At 52.0% G+C, this 19,407-nt stretch overlaps 1 protein-coding gene and 1 non-coding gene across 36 annotated transcripts; both read right to left on the bottom strand.

Annotated features, from left to right (window-relative positions):
- Positions 1 to 74: 74 nt before the first annotated feature.
- On the bottom strand, positions 75 to 146 carry TRNAE-CUC (transfer RNA glutamic acid (anticodon CUC)). The gene has a single exon. It is a non-coding gene; the product is annotated as a tRNA-Glu (tRNA).
- A 3,514-nt stretch (positions 147 to 3,660) lies between these two features.
- TPD52L2 (TPD52 like 2) lies at positions 3,661 to 18,185 on the bottom strand. 35 transcript variants are annotated; one of them, XM_071760304.1, is made up of 12 exons: positions 18,040 to 18,172; positions 17,144 to 17,289; positions 16,518 to 16,666; positions 15,685 to 15,744; positions 14,259 to 14,318; positions 11,146 to 11,247; positions 10,174 to 10,248; positions 7,357 to 7,383; positions 6,927 to 6,971; positions 5,707 to 5,755; positions 5,573 to 5,621; positions 3,661 to 5,485 (listed from the first exon to the last, which is right to left on the bottom strand). In XM_071760304.1, the coding sequence occupies exons 1-11, from the start codon at positions 18,056 to 18,058 to the stop codon at positions 5,586 to 5,588; spliced, it is 768 nt and encodes a 255-aa protein (XP_071616405.1). In that variant the 5' UTR covers positions 18,059 to 18,172; the 3' UTR covers positions 3,661 to 5,485; positions 5,573 to 5,585. The 35 variants fall into 35 exon arrangements, with proteins under 35 accessions (XP_071616405.1, XP_071616408.1, XP_071616400.1 ...); XM_071760307.1 differs by having other exon boundaries at positions 6,927 to 6,968; XM_071760299.1 differs by lacking the exon at positions 5,573 to 5,621 and having other exon boundaries at positions 17,144 to 17,262; positions 18,040 to 18,185.
- Positions 18,186 to 19,407: the final 1,222 nt, after the last annotated feature.

Genomic DNA, 19,407 nt, shown 5'->3' with positions numbered 1-19,407 from the left:
GGGAGTCGGGTGATAAAGAGGGAAGAGCGCTGCGAAATTAATTAAAAAATAAAAAGGAGAAAAAAAAAGGTCATTTCCCTGACCGGGAATCGAACCCGGGCCGCGGCGGTGAGAGCGCCGAATCCTAACCACTAGACCACCAGGGAGACATAGGGGCTGAGGGCACTGACTGGAATTCCCGCGCTACCCCTGGGCCGGGACGGGAGAGGGAGAGGAGGGAATGGGGGATAGGGAGAGGGAATGGGGGTGCTCAGGGGGAATGTGGGGATGGGAAGAGGGAACAGGGATGATCAGGGGGAATGTGGGGATGGGAAGAGGGAACAGGGATGATCAGGGGGAATGTGGGGATGGGAAGGGGGAATGGGGGTGAGCAGGGGGAATGTGGGAATGGGGGGATCAGGGGGAATGGGGGGATCAGGGGGAATGTGGGGATCGGGAGGAATGTGGGGATTAGGGGGAATGTGGGTCTGGGGGCTGCAGCACAGGCAGCAGTGGGGCAGGGGGCTGCAGGGGGCTGCAGGGGGCTGCAGGGGGCTGCAGGGGGCTGCAGGGGGCTGCAGGGGGCTGCAGGGGGCTGCAGGGGGCTGCAGGGGGCTGCAGGGGGCTGCAGGGGGCTGGGGTCAGTGTGAAGCTTCACATCAGTGGGAAGCTGCAGGCTCAGGAGTTTTCTGCTTCTCCAGGGGGTGCCCAGAACACTCAGCACTCCTGCACAGGGACCCTCGGGTTTAATTCTGTTCCATGCAGCATCCTCATCCTCCTCATGTTTCCTCGGGGTGCTGAGCTCTGCCTGCTCCCTGCACAGCCCCAGGACTGAGCCAGTTCCCTTTAATGAACAAATGAGGACTCCCAAGGAAAGGAAAAGTGGGATTATTTTTTTTTTAAGCTGCAGACTCTCGGTGTTTTCCCCAGCTCCTCAATTTCTGGAGCTCCAGGCTGCTGCCTGGGGACTGCTGCTGTTCCCCACTGGTGGGTGAAATCCAGTGGGGTGGGTGACTGGTGTGGGAACACTAACCCGGGCAGCTCAGCTGTCCCTCCTGCCACCCTGCTGGATTGTCACCTCCCCACGAGGCCCTTCCCGTCTGTAGCCTCTGACTCACACTTTAAAGAAACGAAGGATGATGAATCCCATTTGCCAGCAGAGTCATCACCACCAATCCCACTCCTCCCTCCAGCCCCAGCAGCTGCCCAGTCCCCAGCCCCATCCCAGCTCCTCCACTGATGCCCGAGGACACTCCAAACCTCTCCACCTCCAAAACACCAGCCACATCCTGGGCTCCCCAGCACCCACCCTGCACCCACCAAGGGATTCTGCACCCACCAGGAGATGCTGAACCCTCCAGGAGTGCAGAAGTAGTCCCAGGCATTAGCCCTGGGCAAATGCTTGCCTCTGGCTGCTGGCTCCTGGCTGCTGTTGTGCAACCTCTCTCACGAGCATAAATGTCAAATTCCTTAAAAAAGCCCTTGCTGCAGTTTGGGCTGAGGGTCGGGGTGTTTTTTTTCAGAGCCAGGTGACTACAGTGCAGGAACCAAGATCAAGGGTGTGGGACATTGCCCAGCAACCCCATCACCTCCTGCTTTGGGGCTGAGGAAACTCCCAGTGTCTGTGATTTGCTGGGAAAACCTTATTTTCCTCTTCCATCCTCTTCCTGGCAGGCAAGAGGCAAACAGCACAAATCCCCTCAGAAGTTTTAATTTCAAGACAAGAGGGTGAGCCCATCCCTGGCTGCTTGCTGGCAGGGGATGCTGACAACCAAGTGAGCTGTCATCTGTCTTTCATGTGCCACCACACCTCAAAATGTGGCTTCAGGCTTCCTCACCAGCAGCTGCTGCTCTCCCTTCCCTTGGGAATCTCAGCTCCCTCCCATTTTCTGGGTGCTCACCCAGTTGGACCTAAAATTTCCCCCCCATCCCTGCTCACTGCCAGGGCAGCCAAGGCTGGTGCTGGGACCTGGCCCTGCAGAGACAGAGCTGGATGAGGAGCCAGCATGGAAAAGCACTGGGGACAAAGCTCTTCATGTCACCTGTCCCCATGCTTTGCCCCAGAGAGCTGGCAGAGACAAACCCCAACAGCAGGAGGTATGGGAAAACGTGAACATCCTCCCAGCACCGAGGGTTCCCCCATGGGAAAAGCCTCTTCTCACCTGAGTGATAATCTCTGCTCTGCATAGACACCCCTGAAACATGGGAGCAGCCAGAGGAGGCCCAGCAGCTCCTCAGCTGTGAGGAGAGAAAGGAAAATCAAGCAGTAAAACCAGAGAAGCAGGAAAGGGGGGGCACTGGTTTGGTTGCTGCTGTTGCTGGGTCTCGTGTGCTGCCTCAGCATCACAGGTTTAATACTGGGAGCTTTCATTTCAGGCAAGAACAGCACAAAGTGACTCTGGCAGAGCCCTCCCCAGTCTCCAAGGCAGCAGGAGAAGCACCCAGACCCCAGGCTGCCCCCAAGCCCCTCTGACCTGTTGGCAGGGGGTGAGCAGAAGAGGAATATTACTGTCCAAACCTTCCCTCTCGGTTGCAATAGAGCAGGGGGGCATTCACAAAGCTGCTGGGGCTTTGTCTGCTCCTCATCCTGAGTTTTTGCAGGGAAGGAAGCCCCATCCCTCTCTGCCCTCATCCTTTGCATGGGACACTGCCCAGCTCCAAAGGAAACCCAGGGTTTGGACCCACAGAAGCTGCCAGGAGCACTCTTAGAAACTGGGAAGTGACAAAAACATTGACAAACCTGTAACCAGGAAGGGAAGACTTAATTGACCTTCCTTCCAAACCCTCCCGAGATCCCTGACTGGAAGGCTGGGGAGGTGGAAAAGCACCTCCCACCCTGGGGCTCTGGCAGGGGAGTTCCCAGCCCCAGCTCCCTGAGCATCTCCCCAGGCCTGGGGATCACACCAACCCCCTTTGCTCTGAGAGCCAGCTTCAGGTATGTCAGTTGAACTGCAAAAACCCTCCAAACAAACAAACAAAACCCCAAACCCCACAAAACCAAACCCTCCCCTCCAAGCAGATGCCTCAAACCTCCCCAGGCGTCCTCCCTCTGCCAGCACAGCAGCTCCAGAGCCCTGCTCACAACCTGCCTGCTCCCTGCTGCCTTTTCAATTTAGGAAAGCAGTTCCCAGCCCCCTGTGCTCCCTGCTCCTTCACTCAGCAGAGCTTCCAAGAAGCTGATTCCCTGTTTGTTTTTTTTTTCACCCTTTATGGGGTGATTCCCTGTGGTCTCACCCCATAAACCCCAGCCAGCACCACACCCGCTGCTTTTCCCCCTTTCTCCATCCTCAGCCCCCAATGCCAAGGTTCCCCCCGGGGTCCCATGCTCCAAGCTGAGGAAAAGAGCAAGAGGGAGCTGGAGGGATGTCTGGGGGAGGGAGGGAGCAGCCTGGTGTGTGGGCACTTGGAGCAGAAGTGTGGGCTTGCAGCTCTCCAGCCCCTGGGTGAGCAGAGGGGTGTCTCAGAACCAGCTGGTACTCAGCATCTTGGAAAGGAAATGTCAGGCTGTAAATGTTAGTGAGCACATCCCCCTCCATGAGAAAGCACCCAGAGAGCTGAGGCACAGAGAAGCCAGAGGGATGGAACAGAGTATTTCATTTCTCACCTCAAGGCACTGCAGGCTGCAGGCATCTGCACACACCCAGTACTGCTGGAGACACCAAGACAAGGACATCGACCCTGTTTTCTCCCAAAAGAATGCTTTATTGACAGGTTTCCTCACTATTGATCTGTTTAAACAGTTCAACACCCAAGCTCCAGCAGTCCCCACTTGGCTGGCTCTGCTCCTGGCAGGGAGGTTGGGCTCAAACAAAGAGCTCCAGGGAATGAGACTTCACTCCTCCAGCCTGGTACATCTGCCTTACAACAGCTCCTCCGTGTCCCCAGGACTGCAGGAGGGGAGCAGGGCTGGGGGAAAAGGGGATTCATCAGCAGGTTAAGTGCCAAAACTTGCTTCTCTACAGAAAGGTCAGAGGCAATTCAATCCCTCCAGGGTGCTAAACCACTACAACTACCCAGATATGTACATGAACAGGTCTAAAGGTCTGAGTAAGTCCCACTCTGCCTCCAAGGCACAGAATTGCTCACTCCAGGTATCTCTACGTGGAGGCACCCAAAATCAGGCCTCCAGAAGAACACTCAGAATTTCTCAGCTCCTGATGATGAAGTTGGGCATCAAAAGAGCAAAATATCCACGGGGAAGGGGTTGAGCTCTGTGACTCTCTTGCCAGTTTTGTAAACCGAGATTAGAGCTGGGGCTTCCACCTGAAAAACCCATCCAGTCCGAGCCAGATGTACCCAGAGGAGGAGCCTGCAGAGAGCAGAGTCCCCCCAGCATCACATCCAGATTGCTACAGACAGTCTGGGTGTTTCCACCTGGCCCTGCTGCTGGCAGCCTTCAGAAATTCTTCCTCCAAGAATGAAGGGATCAACTGAGAAGGGAGAAGCAAGTTTCATACACTCAGGGAAGAGGAGTGTGCTGCTGAATTGAACACAAGACCTGGGCTTGTTAAGCATGCTGCTGCTACTGCATGAGGCAAAGCTCCATCCAGCACCCACCATCCAGCCTGACAACTCTCACAGTCTTCTCTAGAGAAAAGAAAAATCATAAACCAGTAAAGCAGAAGGTGATGTAAGGCTTGCACAGTTCTGTTTCAGAGTCCAAGGGAGCAGTTCCCTAATACGATGCCAAAGCTGTTTTGTTTTTTTTTTTTTTTTTTTTTTGCTTTTTTTTTTTTTAAGCTTTATTTCTTTAAAGTTCATTGCATTTAAAAATAAAGATTTTTAGTTTTGTTAAAGCTAGAGCATTAGTGTAACAACGAGGCAGCTGCTAAGTGAAGTTTCCCTTTTAGGAGCCCAGAAAAAAAAAAAAAAACAAAATACAACTGTTTACCCCATTTACCAGACTACTGCAATGAGAGCTGGAGAAACAGGAATGGGAGAAGCCTGGGAGCTCAGTGAGGAGCTGCATGGCATGCCCTGCACAGCCTGAAGCTGCAGCTAAGATGCCCACTGGCTTCTCCAACAACTGCCCTCCCACTGCTCAGCCTGATCTATCAGTTCCAAGCTATGTCAGACAAGGGAAAACTGTTTTTTATCTCTACCAGTGGCATTTCTGAGCTACTTGAAAGGAAACTCCATCTTCCACGCTCTCCCAAAAGGACAGCAGTGATACATTTAAATCTACAAACTTTAGTGTAAAATATTATTTGTGTACAAAACTTTTGCATTCTCTTTTATTTGACTCAGATCCAGCAGCAGTGTCTATGAATGAAGAAGGATGGATCTCTCCTGGACTGGCTCTCAGCCCCTTCTTGGATTCAGATGTTGTTGCTTGCAGGTTGTGAAGATTTGGGAGGAGGGAGGGAGGGAAGGAGGGGGCTGACTCTTGCAGCTGTGCCAGGTGGAGGCTCTAGAAAGGAGCATTGTCCTCTGGAGGTTTGCCCCCAGCTCCCGAGGGGGAGTGGAGGCAGTCAGTGCTGTTTTCCCTGCTGCCCACCACCCTGGACTGAAAGGAGAGAAGAGAGTGAGGATAACAAGAAACCAAGCACTGAGAATAATACCAAGCCAACTCCCCCTTGTCAAGGTCACCTACTGTAGCCAAGACTTCACATATCTGAGAGGCCATTTGCCCGAATACTAGTCTACAAGAAAAACATTGCAGAAATTAAAGTTTCTGCAGGAGGCTTCATCTTAGGTGTGAAAACAAAAGGCAAAGCAAACTGTTACCTTTATGGTCCCAACTCTATCTTCAAAGGACTTGAAAGTTGCAGAATTCCTTGAAGAAAGCAGAGAAAAACAAGACAAATTTAGTTGTGAAGTGGAGGAAGCAGCAGAGCATGCCTGGGCTCTCTGGCCATGCAGCACCCAGAACACTTCCAGCTCCTCACAGCCCTCAGCACAAATCTCTCAGACACACCAGAGAAGAATATCACACACAAGCTTGGAAGGAAAACACTTCTACCACGTGCAATCCATTCAATTGCTCAAGCTAAAACGTTGAGGGAAGCAAGTCCTGGTTCACTGGGGAAGCCACAAAGAGAGAAGAAAGCAAGGCTTCCAACTGAAAGCCTGCTCTTGTAAATAATGGAAAGGAAAAACTGGAAAGGGTTTAAAACAAAGGCTTCTGCTTCCCATATTCCAGCCCAGGGGCAGGAAGGGGCAGAGCCATGTGCCTGTACCTCTGGGCAGTTTCAGTACTTCAGCAGCCATCACTTGCATCTCACCAGTGTAATAAATTAATTCAGAATATTACAGCTTCCTAGCAAAGAAAACCAGGTCAATTGTTTGATAAGCTGACAAGCTGCTTTGCTTGGGAAGGATTCCAGAGGAGTGCTCTGCACTGAGCAATTACTCACCCAGAGCTGCTCTCCCCAGGCGAGGCTGTGGGAGCACTGGGAGATGACTGGACTCATCTCAGTTATTTTGGTTCCCTAAGAAATGTTTTACATTTGCACCCATAAAGGAAGCTCTGGAAGAAGGATGAGCACAGAGAGGCTGCTGTGAGCCTCATCCAGGCCTGGCAGTTGTTTCTCCTGCAGGGAGATCCCACCTCGTGCTGGGAAGGGCACTGAGATTCCAGGCTGGAGCCAGAGGGTTGGAGTCAGGATCCATCCCAGCATCAGCAGTGCCCTGATGGTCACTGAGAGATGGGGACACCAACCCCTGCCCTTCAGGGACTTCCCCTGGTCTTGGGGGGGGATTTCAGTGAGACTTGGGCAGAGTTGTGCTTAGCCCAAGAAGAACACGGGTGCTGATAACCAGAAAATGAGACTGGGGAGAAAAAAAAAAACAAACAAAAAACCAAAACCTGAATGACTCCAATTGAGGGATGTGGATACCCCATGCTCTGAGGGGGGAACCACTCAGCTCTAGAAGTCAAAACCAAAGCCCCAGCAAGGACAGGGTGGGCTGCAGTCTCCCCCCACCCCCAGGCAGGGCTACATTACCTCATGGCTGGCATACTGATGGAGTGGCGAATGGAGTAGCTGCTACTTGGAAGCATTCAGAACAAGGAGGAAAAAGGTAAATGACAATTTTAGGCAGATACCACGGCAGAGAAGAGCAACCCTGCTTCTTAAGCTCTTGTTACTGTCCACACACAGGCTGCTGTGGACGACTGAAGCAGCAAGAGCCAGCCCTCTCCTCCCTTATTTCACAGCTGCAGCCCAGAAGTTAAATTTTCCAGACAGAGGGCAGTAAGCAGAGTATTTAACTGCAAACTGCAACTGTGATAAAAAAGCCAATTCCAGAGCACTGGCTCGTGGGAGGTTTCTCAATCTGTGTCGGAAGGGTAGGCAAGGCTTAAACAGCCAGCTTCCCCTTTAGTGTCTGGCACAGAAACAAAATGTTCTGGAGTAGCCTTGAGGAGTGTCTTACCTAAAGGAATTGGAGAAGGGGTGAGCCCTGGGAGAAGCCACAGGCAGCAGAGAGAAAAGGGAAACAAGAGTCAGACACTTGCAGGGATCTGAGCACCAACTGCGGGGACACGGTCACGGGACAGCAAAGTCAACTGCCCAGGAGGAAGCCTCTCAAAATAAATTCCAGAAGCAAGCCAAAGAAATTGCTTTTCATTAAGTCAAGCCAAGCTAAGAGGTTTTTCAGAGAACAACACCAGCACCTGCAGCAACTCAGAGCCACTGGCAGGGAGAGCAGTGGGTGTGCAAGGACAAATCCCCACAACATTTTACCCATCCCCATCCCCACCCATTGTTTCAGGTGATTTAGTGAGATTTTGGGTTTTAAAACACACTTTCCTGCAGTGAGAGTTTTACCAAGCAGTAGCTCATTTGGCCAAGACACCTCCCTTTCCCCAGTTTCCCCTGGGAGATTCCATACAAAGACAGCATTGCTGGGGCTGCTGGCTGAGAATTTCTGTAAGAGGAGCCTGCAGCTCAGCAGCACCTCACCTTGCCAGGCCTGAGGAGCTCAGAGAACAAACAGATCTTGGCATAAGAAAGATAAAAGGATCTGGATAAAAGGCACCATGTTTACCCCACAACCTGCTTGCCCATTTTTAGGTTTCCAGGCAAACTAGGTTACCAGATTTCCATGCAGCAGCCTGAAATAACAGCCTGGAGTTTCCCACTCCTACCAGCAGGATTAACAGGATGCTCCAAAGGGGCTTCTCCTACCACAAGGAGTGTTTTATTCCACCTAAATGTGATTTATGTCTCTGCAGCAGTCGTGGCAAGCTGGATCTGAAGTACTTGGCAAGGAGTACAAGGGCTTTTCCTCACAGCCAGAGTGAAGATGTTAGGCTCTGTGGTTTCATTCCCCTGTGTATCCCAGTCAGCTCCTTGGCAGGGCAGACTCCTTGAAATGCTGTCTTTGCATGTGAAATAAACTCACTTTTTCCTTGCTCTTGCTTAGAGGAGAACACAGGTAACACAAGTCCATGCACCATGCACTCTGTACACAACACCACCAGCACTGCTTTGCTTGGTCTCAAGGCAGACCTGGCAGTAACACCTTTCCCCCTCTCACAAGGATTTGAAGTTGGCAGAAATTGAGGAATTTGCAGGCACTTTTGGGGCTCGAGCTACCATCTCCCCATGGGTTTGCTGGTGGGATTATGTACAGCAGCAAACTTCAGGCAGCACAAAGTGTATTGGGGGTCACCAAACCACACAGCAAGTTGTTATCAACAAAAAGAAAACACTTCCAAATTTGCCCTTTGTGGGGATCAGTAAAGCACAGGAGCAGAATGTCTAAAAGCCAATTTACTTTTGAACTGTAAGTGGAGATAACAGAAAAAGCTGAGTTGGCCAAGATTTGAAAAAAATCCCACTAATTAAGCTACATTTTCTCCCTCCAGACAAGCTGAGAGAGGAACACCAGGGATACACTTAGCACAGTGACCACATGGACTTCCCAGTGCCTCCTTAAAACCACTCCTCTAACATTTAAAATTATTTTGCCCTAAATACAGCAACCCCATAGATTTAACCCAGGGACTCCTTGCTGCCATTTCACAGCATTTTGGTCCAAGCATTTGTAATGGAATGAGAGCTACACCCTCCTTGCACCAGAGGTGCCTGTCCCATCCATCACTCCTTCCTTGCACTCACCACCCAGCCAGGGCTGACTGAGCAAGGAAATCCCTTCTGTTATCTCAGCACTTGCAGTGATGGAAAAATAAACTTGCTTTACAAGTGAATTTGTAAAGAGTGAGAGGAGAGACAGAAAGCACAGGCAGGGAGGTTGCAGTGCAGGCTGCAAGGCCTGTAACAAGATTCTCTGGGAGCAGAGATCATCCCCACTTGCCCAGAGAAGTGATCACAACACCAGAACAGCTTTCACTCCCCACCAGCTCTGACTGCTCAGTTTCACCTGGCAAGGGCAGAAAGTGGGCCAGCTCCTGCAGAAGCTCATGCTCAGAGTTAAATCTGACTCAGAATCAGGAACAGCAAGACTTGAATGCAGCACAGGAGACAAAAGTCTGTTTGTACACACGCAGAAAAACTCAAACTTCTTTTCAAAAAAAAAACCCAAACAATCATTACTGTGTTCCCCACAGGGCCACATCCACAAAGCAAACCCTGCTGAAATAACTTTGGCAGGGCTTTCCAAGTTGGAAGGCAGAAGCTGCCTCTGTTTCATAAGCCAGCACCCAAGGTATTGGCTATAAAAAGGCACTGAAATTGGTGATTAATGCTGAGCAACAGCACTGCTGCAAAGCTCTGAGTGCACAGCCCATTGTCACCCTGACTGAGTCACTTCAGCTCTGTCACCAGCAGCACCAGCATTCCTGCAGCCACTTGCTGAACTGGGAGTATCCCAACCAGATGACAACAGGCAGGACCAAGCCACCCAGAACAGCTTCTTCTGCTGGCAACACTGCCTCAGGAGTTCTCCTTTTTGGTCCAAAAAAAAGCACAGGTCCCATCCCTGTGCCACACCAGCCTGACCAGACTGCAGAAGTCAGGCTCCAAAGGTGTCACCACCACATCTTGTGCCAGCATCCAACCTACTGAGGTGACAGGTACAGCTCTTCTTCCAGCAGAACAGGTGGTTCCCAGGAAAGCAAAGTTAAGGCTTGAATTTTGGAAAGGGTAGGAAGCCAGTTAACCTTCTGTCAGGTTCAGAGCTACTGAGAACACCAAAAATTACCCTCCAGGAACACAGTAAATAACTCAGGGAAGGCAGACCTGGAATAAATCAGTGCCATGTGATCAGAAGCCAACAGTTTCTTACCACTTGGATACTGCCAGCCACAGTGGAATTGGGAATTCCCTACAAAGAATGAGAGCTTCCCATTCAATCCAAGGTCTGGAACATCATGTTAAACACAAGCCCTAAGAATACTTCCTCAGTTACCCAGACAGGCTCCAAATTAGTTCTCAAACCCAAGAAGGGACATGGTCAAGGTTTTCTGCATGAAAAACTTGGGTGTCAGTGTTAAAGGGGAAGCAATCTTCAGCTTAAATTTCTGAAGATCAGGTAAATCACCAATTTTAACCTTGAACTTCACAGAGCAAGATGCAGCCAAGGGAAGCAGCTCATCCCTTGCCAGCTCAGAGAGGTTTTAGGTTTGCAGCTCCTTCAGGGAATATCTGCTGAAGGGACCCAGATAACCACCAGCCACAGAGGAGTTTTTACTGTTGATTTTCTAAATGAATTTGTTATCTTGCAATCCACGTGACAAAACTGTGCCTGGGAGGTGTCTTGTCCTCTGCACTGCCACACAGGGCCTGAAACTGCATGAAATGCAGCATCCAGACTTTGCCCCTTTTTAAGATGGAGCAGAGCCCAGAAGTGATGACCCTTTCCTAACCCTAAGCAGTGACACTAAGAAAACACAACTCCATAATTTGTGATCAATGGGAAAGATAAAACTTAATGCTTATTCTTTATATATGATGTAAGAGCTGCCCTGACACTATATGAAGTCCCTGAGGAAGGCTGCTAAGAGCATTCTGTCAGTTCTCTTAAGCCAAATCAAACCTAGATGCCTCAGAACAGGTTTTAGCCCTTCAACAAGTTTTTAAGAAACATTTAATCAGTCCCAAACTACCACGTGCAGGGCCACACAGAGCAAGGCAGTCCAGCACAATCAGTGTGCTGCCAACTAACCACAAAATGGAAAAAAAGCCTTGTTATTGTCTGAAGTCTCCTTAGTGTTTGAAACCCAGATCAAAGCACCAGAGTGCAGAACAGAAACCTTACCTCATGTCACCAAGTTTCCTGCTGATAACAGAACCTACATTGGAAAGGGCTGCTGAAGTCTTCTGTCCTGCCTGGGAAAGGGTTTCCTGGGTCTTCTTGTAACTAAATAAACAAAAAAACCCACAACACATGTCATAAATTGAACCAGTGGGTAAGATCCTAAAGCAGGAAGCATCCCCACCCTCCCAGTTTGGAAAAAGGAGCCCTTGTTAAAGCAAAGAAGCTGGGTTAGTGAGCTGCACTGACTGAGCCCCTTCCATGGATTCAAAGACCAGAATTTTTAAGCAGGCAGCAAGTGTAGGATCAGCCTTTCCACACATTCTGACCAGATGTTCTTAGAGCTGACAAGCATTTAGGAGGAGACAAATCCCACAGCAAGGTATCCCATGTGCTCTAGAACTATCCTTGAGTCTCCTTGAAAAAACAAGCCCAGGAACCTATCCCATGAAATGCTTGGAGCCTTGAAGCAGTTTTAGGGTCTGATGTAGTGTTAGGTTATGGAGGAAAGGGGCAAGACTAACATCACTTAGAGAGAAGCAGCAGAGGGGTTGGGATCATCTGTACAAACTGCAGTTTAGGAAGAAATGTGTGAGAAGTTTCCTATCAGTTACCATTAACCACAATCCAGCAGCTTGGATTTGAGTTTCTACCAGAGCTGGAGACTGACATTGGGAGCCTTTGTCTCCTCCTCATGAGCCCAGTCTCAGGAACAAGGATTCTCTGAGCCCCTCTCATGAACTCCCCATCTTTATGCTACTCCACAGGTGGTGATTAAAACAGAGATTTATGGCATTCCTCAAAATTACTAAAAAAAGAAGACTCAGGCTGGGAAACAACAATTTAACTCAGGTTTTCTTATGCCAAACACTTCAGCTTGAGGTTCCTTTTTTCTGCCTGATGAGGATATTTAGGAGAAGCCCAACCTTCCCTCTCAGGCCTGAGCTCCCCCAGCCAGAGGCCTCCTGATGACACCTGAATTATTTACTTTATTCTTATCTATTTTATGCTCTCCAGACAGAAGAGCTTGAGACAGCACCACAGCACCTGACCTGAATTCAAGCAGCATCAATTACAACCTGTTGTTTCATTGGGTTTTGTTTGTTTTTAAGGCTGCAGCCAATTATTTCTGAATCAAGAATGTGCATGAAACTTTGGCAGAAGAGAACTGCATCAGCTTTACCTTCCCCCTTCCTGCTCCTGAAAGAAAAGCAGAGCAGGGATGTGAGTGGAACCACTCTGGACTCAAAGGACACCCTCAGCCCCTGCACCCACTGCCAGCTCCCAGGTAGCACATCTGCTTTCAGCAGATAAAGGCCAGATATTTTCCAGCTGTGTTTTCCACACTTGCCAGCAGTTTTTGTAAGATAACTGAAGATCCAGCACTTGAGTGCTGCTCCTCCTGCCCAAGTGTGCTTCTTCCTGCTGCCTGAACAACTGCTTGTGCTGACACAGCCCTCTAGGAGCAAGGAAAACCACCCAGCTGAAAAATAAACTTGGAAGGACACAAAGAGGCAGCAGGAGTCAGCTGGGATCCCCAGTCTGGTCCTGCACCCACAGCTCCCACACAAAGCTCCACTCTGCAGAGCCAGGAAAGCAGAGTTCCCTAACCCAGAGCTGCCAGCAGGCACACACAGGTGGCACTGCAGCTGTGACAGGTTATATCAGGTTATACAAGGCTTTAAGTGAGACTCAGCTACACCCAGCCCTGACCCAGAAGTTGCCTGCACTCCCCTGCAGGTGCCACAGCCAGCTCTGCAGGGGAGCTCCAGGGACAGGGAAGAGGATGCTTTGGAATGAGAAACCCCCAAAATGTCAGCAAAACAACATCCTTGGGTTCCTCGACCTTGCCTCCTCACCCTACTGAGCTTCAGATGCAGGAAATTAAAATCCTGTTTGCTTCCTGAAGCTGCTGGAAATTTACCCTGGGAGTCCCCTCTCCTCTGCTCTGTAATCAGCACCTGCCTTGCCAGCACCAATTATCCCTGCCTCGTGCCAAAGCAAGCAGGAAAATCAGTGTGTGCCACAGCTACTGAGGCCTGTGCTGCTCCACACAAGCAGGGTTCTGGCACCTAGAAGTACAAGGAAGCAGAGCTAACCACAAGTTTTCCAGCAGGCACACCCAGGGAGGAACTCTGGTTAAACACTGCTGGAGACACTCGTGCTGTCAGCAAGCAGAAAACCCAAGGTCGTTCTGTTTAGCAAGTTAAATACTGATGATTTACACCTTCTTCATCTGGAGATCATGTCCAGAACCCTGAGAGCAGAAGCTGCTTGCTTCAAAGGTTTTTCTGATACTCCTCCTTTTTATCACCACTCATCTGTCAAGCCTTGTGTGAAGAAAACCTCTGCACACACCCAGCCAACAACAGCTCCAAGGACTGAATTCCATACCTGCTCCAGAGAACAGGAAAAGCTGGATAACCCAAGCCCTATCTCCTCATGCCTTAAATCAGTCAAATCAGACTCTACCTGCCTGCTCCCACTGCAGCACTGCAAAGGATCCCCCTGCAGCCTGTGGGAAGGATGCAGAGAGCAGGACAACTTCCATGAAATGCCTGTCCTGTATTCCTGATAGGAATTTAATCCCAGGCATTTCACAGAAATGTGACAAAGAGACCTCTGCAGGGGGAACAGCTGGGAGGTTTAAGCTGTTCAAGACCATTTGAGCCCCAACAGGACAGAGCAGCTGCCCCGGGTGCTGCAGCACCATTTGTTCCCAACAGGCAGCACAGCAAGAAGAAAATCTCCTGCTCCCTGGGGAGCACGTTGAGGGGGACAGGGTCAGCCTGGCCTTGTCACACACCTTGTCAGCTGAGCTCACTGCATGTAGCACAAAACTACCCAGTGGCTCCAGGCAGTTCTCCTCCAGGCAGGCATTTGAAGAGCATCACTTAGCTGGACCACCAGGAACTCATTCAAATGCTGACCTGAGGAAAAGCTCCCTCTCCCAGAAGAGGCATTTCTTGGGTGGAAAAAAAAAAAAAAAAAGTGAAAGCTAGAAAAGAGAGATGTCTAAACAGATTGAGTCAAAGCAGAGGACTGTGAGCAGGGGACATTAATGGCAGCAGATTGTCACAAAAGCATTTGTTAATGCTGAAGGTTAAGACACTCACGCTTCTGATTGAGTTAATTTTTCATTCCAGTCCTCCAGTGTGCTGCTGGCTGAAAGATATCTACAAACACAATGGGGTTAGACAGGGTGCTCATGAAAATGCTTCTCCTGACACCCTCCACACTCTCAGCCTCTCTACACTTGTGCTGTCCCAGGTTTTTACCTCTGCCTCAGTTCTTTGGGAGGCAGGGAGACACCTGAGCCCCAGGGCCTCTCTTATTTCAGCACCACCTCTGAGCACAAGGAGCCAAAGCTTGGAGTTCAGGAGGTGTCAGGAATGGAAAGACTTTTGTCTTCCCCTCCCTTCCATGTCCTGTGTGCTGGGGACTAAAAGCACAGAGCAGGGAACTGAGCTCAAGGCCAAAAAAAAAAAAATAATCTGACTGCCACACCCAAAGCTGTTTTTTTACCAATACCACACGGCCTGCAGAGACTGCTAAACCTGGTTTCATGTTCTAATCTTGACCAACCACGTTTGGCTCCATAAAATGCAGTCCCCTGGGGTCATGAGAATTAACAGCAGAGGTAGAGAACAAATACCAGAACTCCTGAAGTGTCTGCTACCAGCTGAGACAGCCCAGAGCCCTCAGCAGGGAGGTCACATCACCCACAAGTGTCACTCTCCTCAATTAGATCAGTGCTGTCCTGCCTAATGACAGGATGCTCCCAATCCACATTTTCCTCTTAGCTAAATAATCCTCTCCTTCAACACAAGATGCAGGGGGGAGAGAAGCTTCAGTGCAGAAAACACTCAAGGGCTCCCTTATGTCCAGCAGGAATCAAAATGATTCACACCTAAAAGGAATGGGGGTCTTGTATAATTAAATATATTCCAGGGACAGAAGCAGACAGATGGTTTTTGCTTCTGTCACCTGCAAAGAGTAAAATTCATGGCTTTTAGTGCTGGCATCAGCAGGAAGGCTTGGATGGATCAGTGCAGAAGTGGCAGCTTTCAAAAGCCAGAGTTGGTGTCTGCATTTCAGCTCCAGGCAAACACCTTGGGGCACCTTCCCTCCCCTGTGGCCAGGGGAAAGGACACAGTCAGACCCCCCTCCCACAGCTGATGGGAAGGAGCTTCCCAGGAAAGAGAGAAGTTCAGTAGGAAGAGATCTGATTCCAACAGCCTAACCTACCCAGGGCCAGCTAAAGGGAAATTCTGCTTGATATTTTGCATATATATATTTTTTTTTTTTTTTTTTTTTAATAAAACGTGGTCTGGTAACTGATTGGAATTTTTGTTCTGCAATAGCAAGACCATGAGAGAGAGAGATGAAAGCAGCAAGGTTTGCTCATCTCCCCTGCAGTGGAGGGATGCTGGGAGGCATGCTGTGACAGCCCTGCTTCCCCAGGGCTCCAGCCCCCCTGAGGCTGTGGGGGGAGGGCAGCAGGGAGCAAGGGGGTGTTGCTGAGGAGCAGGAGGCACTCACAAGTCAGACTGTGTCACTTTGTCATTCCATTCTCCAAGTTTCTCAGATGTTTTCACATAACTAGAAACAGAAAGTGGTAATGAATATCAGAGCCATATTCATTGGTTTGCTGGCTGGGAGGCAATGACAGATTGCAGAGGAATAACAGGAATTGGGCAGGGAGGGAGGAAAAAGGGAGAGAACAAAGAGTGGGATGGAGCAGCTCAGAGATCAGCTCTGCAGGGCACTGCCAGGAGCTCCTCATCACACTTCAGTTACAAGGGAATTTTTGGGCTGAGCTCTAGAGGCACTGAGAGCCCCCCAGAGGCTCAAACTTACCTCTTGGTCACTCCTCACTGCCAAACTCAGCAGTGTTTGCTGCTCTGAACACCCAACCCCAAATCTCCAGGATTTTCCTAGGAAGTGCAGCCTGATCCCAGCTCCAGGACTCAGGGAGCAGCTTCTGAACCAGCTCAGGAACAGCTTCTCTGTGCTTGCTACAGAGCTTCCAAACATCTTGCCCTTGGAGCCTGAGCTCAGAAGAAGGCAGCAACTGCCTCTGCCTCAAAAAAAAGGCAGAATTGGGCAAATTGAAGTGTGAAGTGGTGCCAGGACCCCAGCCTTGCAGTCAAAGAGCACTCAGCAACAACTTATCCCAGCAGAGATGTGAAAGTTCTGCCTATGCTCAGACACCCTGAGAGATGAGCTATTTTTTTCCTTTTTAATTTTTTTTTTTAAGTGCTTCTTACACCCATCAGAGCAAAACCCTCCAGCTGATGGGGAAAACCCTGGAATATTCTGCTGGGGAATAAGAAGTGCAGAGCCAGAGGTGTCCCCAGAGGGGCATCACTTACGCATTGGAGACTTGGACATCGTGCCAGCTTCTGGACAGGTTCTGTTTTAACCCATCCAAGGGAGTCAGACCCAGCTTCCTCTTCAGCTCCCCACAGTGCCTCTCCTTAGCAGCCAGCACTTGCCTCAGAGTACCAATCTCCTCTTCAACCTTAGAGAGGAGAGAGAGGTTTTTGTCTCCAGTCCCTCAGCAACAGTCTGAGAATTGAGTTTCCCTCAGAACCAGCAAGGTCTCACTGACACAGAATCCTAGAATCATCTGGGTTGGAAGGGACCTCAGAGCTCATCAAGTCCAACCCTCGCTCCACTCCTCCCGTGGTTCCCAGCCCATGGCACTGAGTGCCACATCCAGGCTCTTTTGAAATATCTCCAGGGATGGAGAATCCACCCCTTCCCTGGGCAGCCCATTCCAATGGCTGAGCACCCTCTCTGCAAAGAAGTACCTGCCAGCTCTGTGCATTGGAACAACCAGCTGAGTGCTCCAGAGGTAACAAGGCTGCAAAATTTCAAGGGGAAAATACAGAAAACAACAAGGAAGAAAACCCAAAACCCAAAAACCACACACAAAAAAAGCCACAAAAAAAAAAACCCCAAGGGCAGAACACGCCTTGCTGCTCCTGTTGGTTACCTTGGCCAGCTCGGATCTCAGCTCCTCCTCCTCTGCCAGGCTCAGCCCCTCGGCCGCTCCGCTCCGCGCCGAGGCCGCGCTCTCCACGGGGACATCTGTCATGGCATCCGAGAGCAAACCTTTGGTGGGAGAGTGGAGGTTGATGTCTGCCACAGAGAGGGAGGGAAGGAGCAGAGGGGGTGAGCAGGCAGCGAGCACCACGGGCAAAGCTGAGCTGGGGGGGGGGAGAGGGGAAGGAACAGAAACCCCCGGCGGACTTTCCCCTCCCCGAAGCGCCAGGACAGCCGAGCTCTGCCTGTCCAAAATAGCTCCTCTGCCCGGCACCAGCTGCCGAGAGCCCGCAGGGCCCGGCCCGGGGGGGGAAGGAGGAGGCGGGGAGGGGGGGCAGAGCCTCCAGCGCCCTCCTCGGGGCCCCGACACCCGCAGGTCCCAGAGGGGACCCCCTGCACGGCCCCCCCGGGCTGTCCGTCCCCTGCCCCCCCCATTCCGCCTCCGTTTTCCCCTCACGCCCCCCCCCCCCCTTTCCCCGGGGCCTTCTGCAACCCCCCCCTCAGGCCTCTCCCCCCCCCCCCTCAGGCCTCTCCCCCCCCCCCTCAGGCCTCTCCCCCCCCACTCAGACCTCTCCCCACTCAGACCTCCCCCCCCCCCCTCAGGCCTCTCCCCCCCCACTCAGACCTCTCCCCACTCAGACCTCCCCCCCCCCCCTCAGGCCTCTCCCCCCCCCCCTCAGGCCTCCCCCCCCCCCCCCCCTCAGGCCCCTTCCCCGCAGCCCCCCCGGGACCCCCCCCCTCAGGGCCGCTCCATCCCCGGGAGCCCCTGGGCAGGGTTATGGGAGGGGAAATGCCGGTCCCGGGGGGTGTTTGGCCGCACCCCCCGCCCATCCCCGCACCCCTTACCCTGCCCCGCACTCTCCATGCCGCCCCAGGCCCCTCCGGCCGCCTCCCCCGTGACGCAATCACCGCCGCGCCGCCCGCTTCCGGGGAGGGTCGCGGGGAGGTGACGTCACGCGCCGCTGTCGCCACGGAGACGGCGCCGCCTCCCTCCTCCCGGAAACGGCGGGCGGGGCGGGGGCGGGAGGGGGGGGTGACGTCACGGAGCGGGAGGGCGTGACGTCACGGGGCGGGAGGGTGTGACGTCACGGGGCGGAGGTTTCGCTTCCTTCCCTTTCGGGGGGTTCAGCGGGAACGGGGCTGCGGTGCTGCCCGGCGGAGGGAAGGGGGCAGCACCGGCACGGAGCGACCGGAGCTCCCGGGCCTGGCGGGCAGGGCCCGGTTCTGGGGTCCCCATGAGCAGCTGGAGCGAATCCAGAGGAGGCCCTGGAGCTGCTGGGAGGGCTGGAGCAGCTCTGGAGCCATGGGGAGAGAGCTGGGGGTGTTCGGGCTGGAGAAGAGAAGGATCCAGGGAGACCTCGGAGCTCCTTCCAGGGGCTCCAGGAAAGCTGGGGAGGGATTTGGGATAAGGACAGGGAGGGCTGGGATGAGGGGGAACGTTTCGAGCTGAAACTGGGGAGATTTAGGTTGGATATTTGGAAGCAATTCTTCCCTGGGAGGGTGCTGAGCCCCTGGCCCAGGTTTCCCAGGGAAGCTGGGGCTGCCCCATCCCTCATTCCAGGCTGGATGGGGCTTGGAGCACCCTGGGCTGTGGGAGGTGTCCCTGCCCATAGAATCCTAGAATGGGCTGGGTTGGAAGGGACCTCAGAGCTCATCAAGTCCAACCCTTGCTCCACTCCCCCCGTGGTTCCCAGCCCATGGCACTGAGTGCCACATCCAGGCTCTTTGGAAATATCTCCAGGGATGGAGAATCCACCCCTTCCCTGGGCAGCCCATTCCAATGGCTGAGCACCCTCTCTGCAAAGAATCCTTTCCTAATATCCAACCTAAACCTCCCCTGGCAGAGCTGAAGCTCTGCCAGGGGAGGTTTAGGTTGGATATTAGGAAAAAATTCTTTAGTCTGTGCCCTCTTATCCTACTGATATCTGCCTGACCCCCCCCTGGCTCCAACCTCCTTTCAGGGAGTTGGAGAGAGTGATGAGGTCTCCCCTGAGCCTCCTCTTCTCCAGCCTCAACACCCCCAGCTCCCTCAGCCCTTCCTCACAGGACTTGTGCTGGATCCCTTCCCAGCCTCCTTGCTCTTCTCTGGACCTGCTCCAGCACCTCAATCTCCTTCCTGAGCTGAGGGGCCCAGAACTGGACACAGGACTCAAGCTGTGGCCTCCCCAGGGAGTGGCACGGGATGACCTTGAATATCCTTTCCAACCCAAACCA

Source organism: Heliangelus exortis, chromosome 16 (genome assembly GCF_036169615.1).
Source record: "Heliangelus exortis chromosome 16, bHelExo1.hap1, whole genome shotgun sequence".
Classification (NCBI taxonomy): domain Eukaryota; kingdom Metazoa; phylum Chordata; class Aves; order Apodiformes; family Trochilidae; genus Heliangelus; species Heliangelus exortis.
This window is presented reverse-complemented; position numbering and strand designations above follow the sequence as displayed.

Excerpts from the sequence above, each read along its gene's own strand:
- TPD52L2 (XM_071760295.1), bottom strand. Across the intron at positions 16,667-17,143 it reads TGAGATCCGAGCTGGCCAAG|GTTGAAGAGGAGATTGGTAC; the intron begins GTAACCAACAGG and ends CTCCTCTCTAAG. Across the intron at positions 5,486-5,706 it reads ATAGAGTTGGGACCATAAAG|TCCAGGGTGGTGGGCAGCAG; the intron begins GTAACAGTTTGC and ends CTCTCCTTTCAG.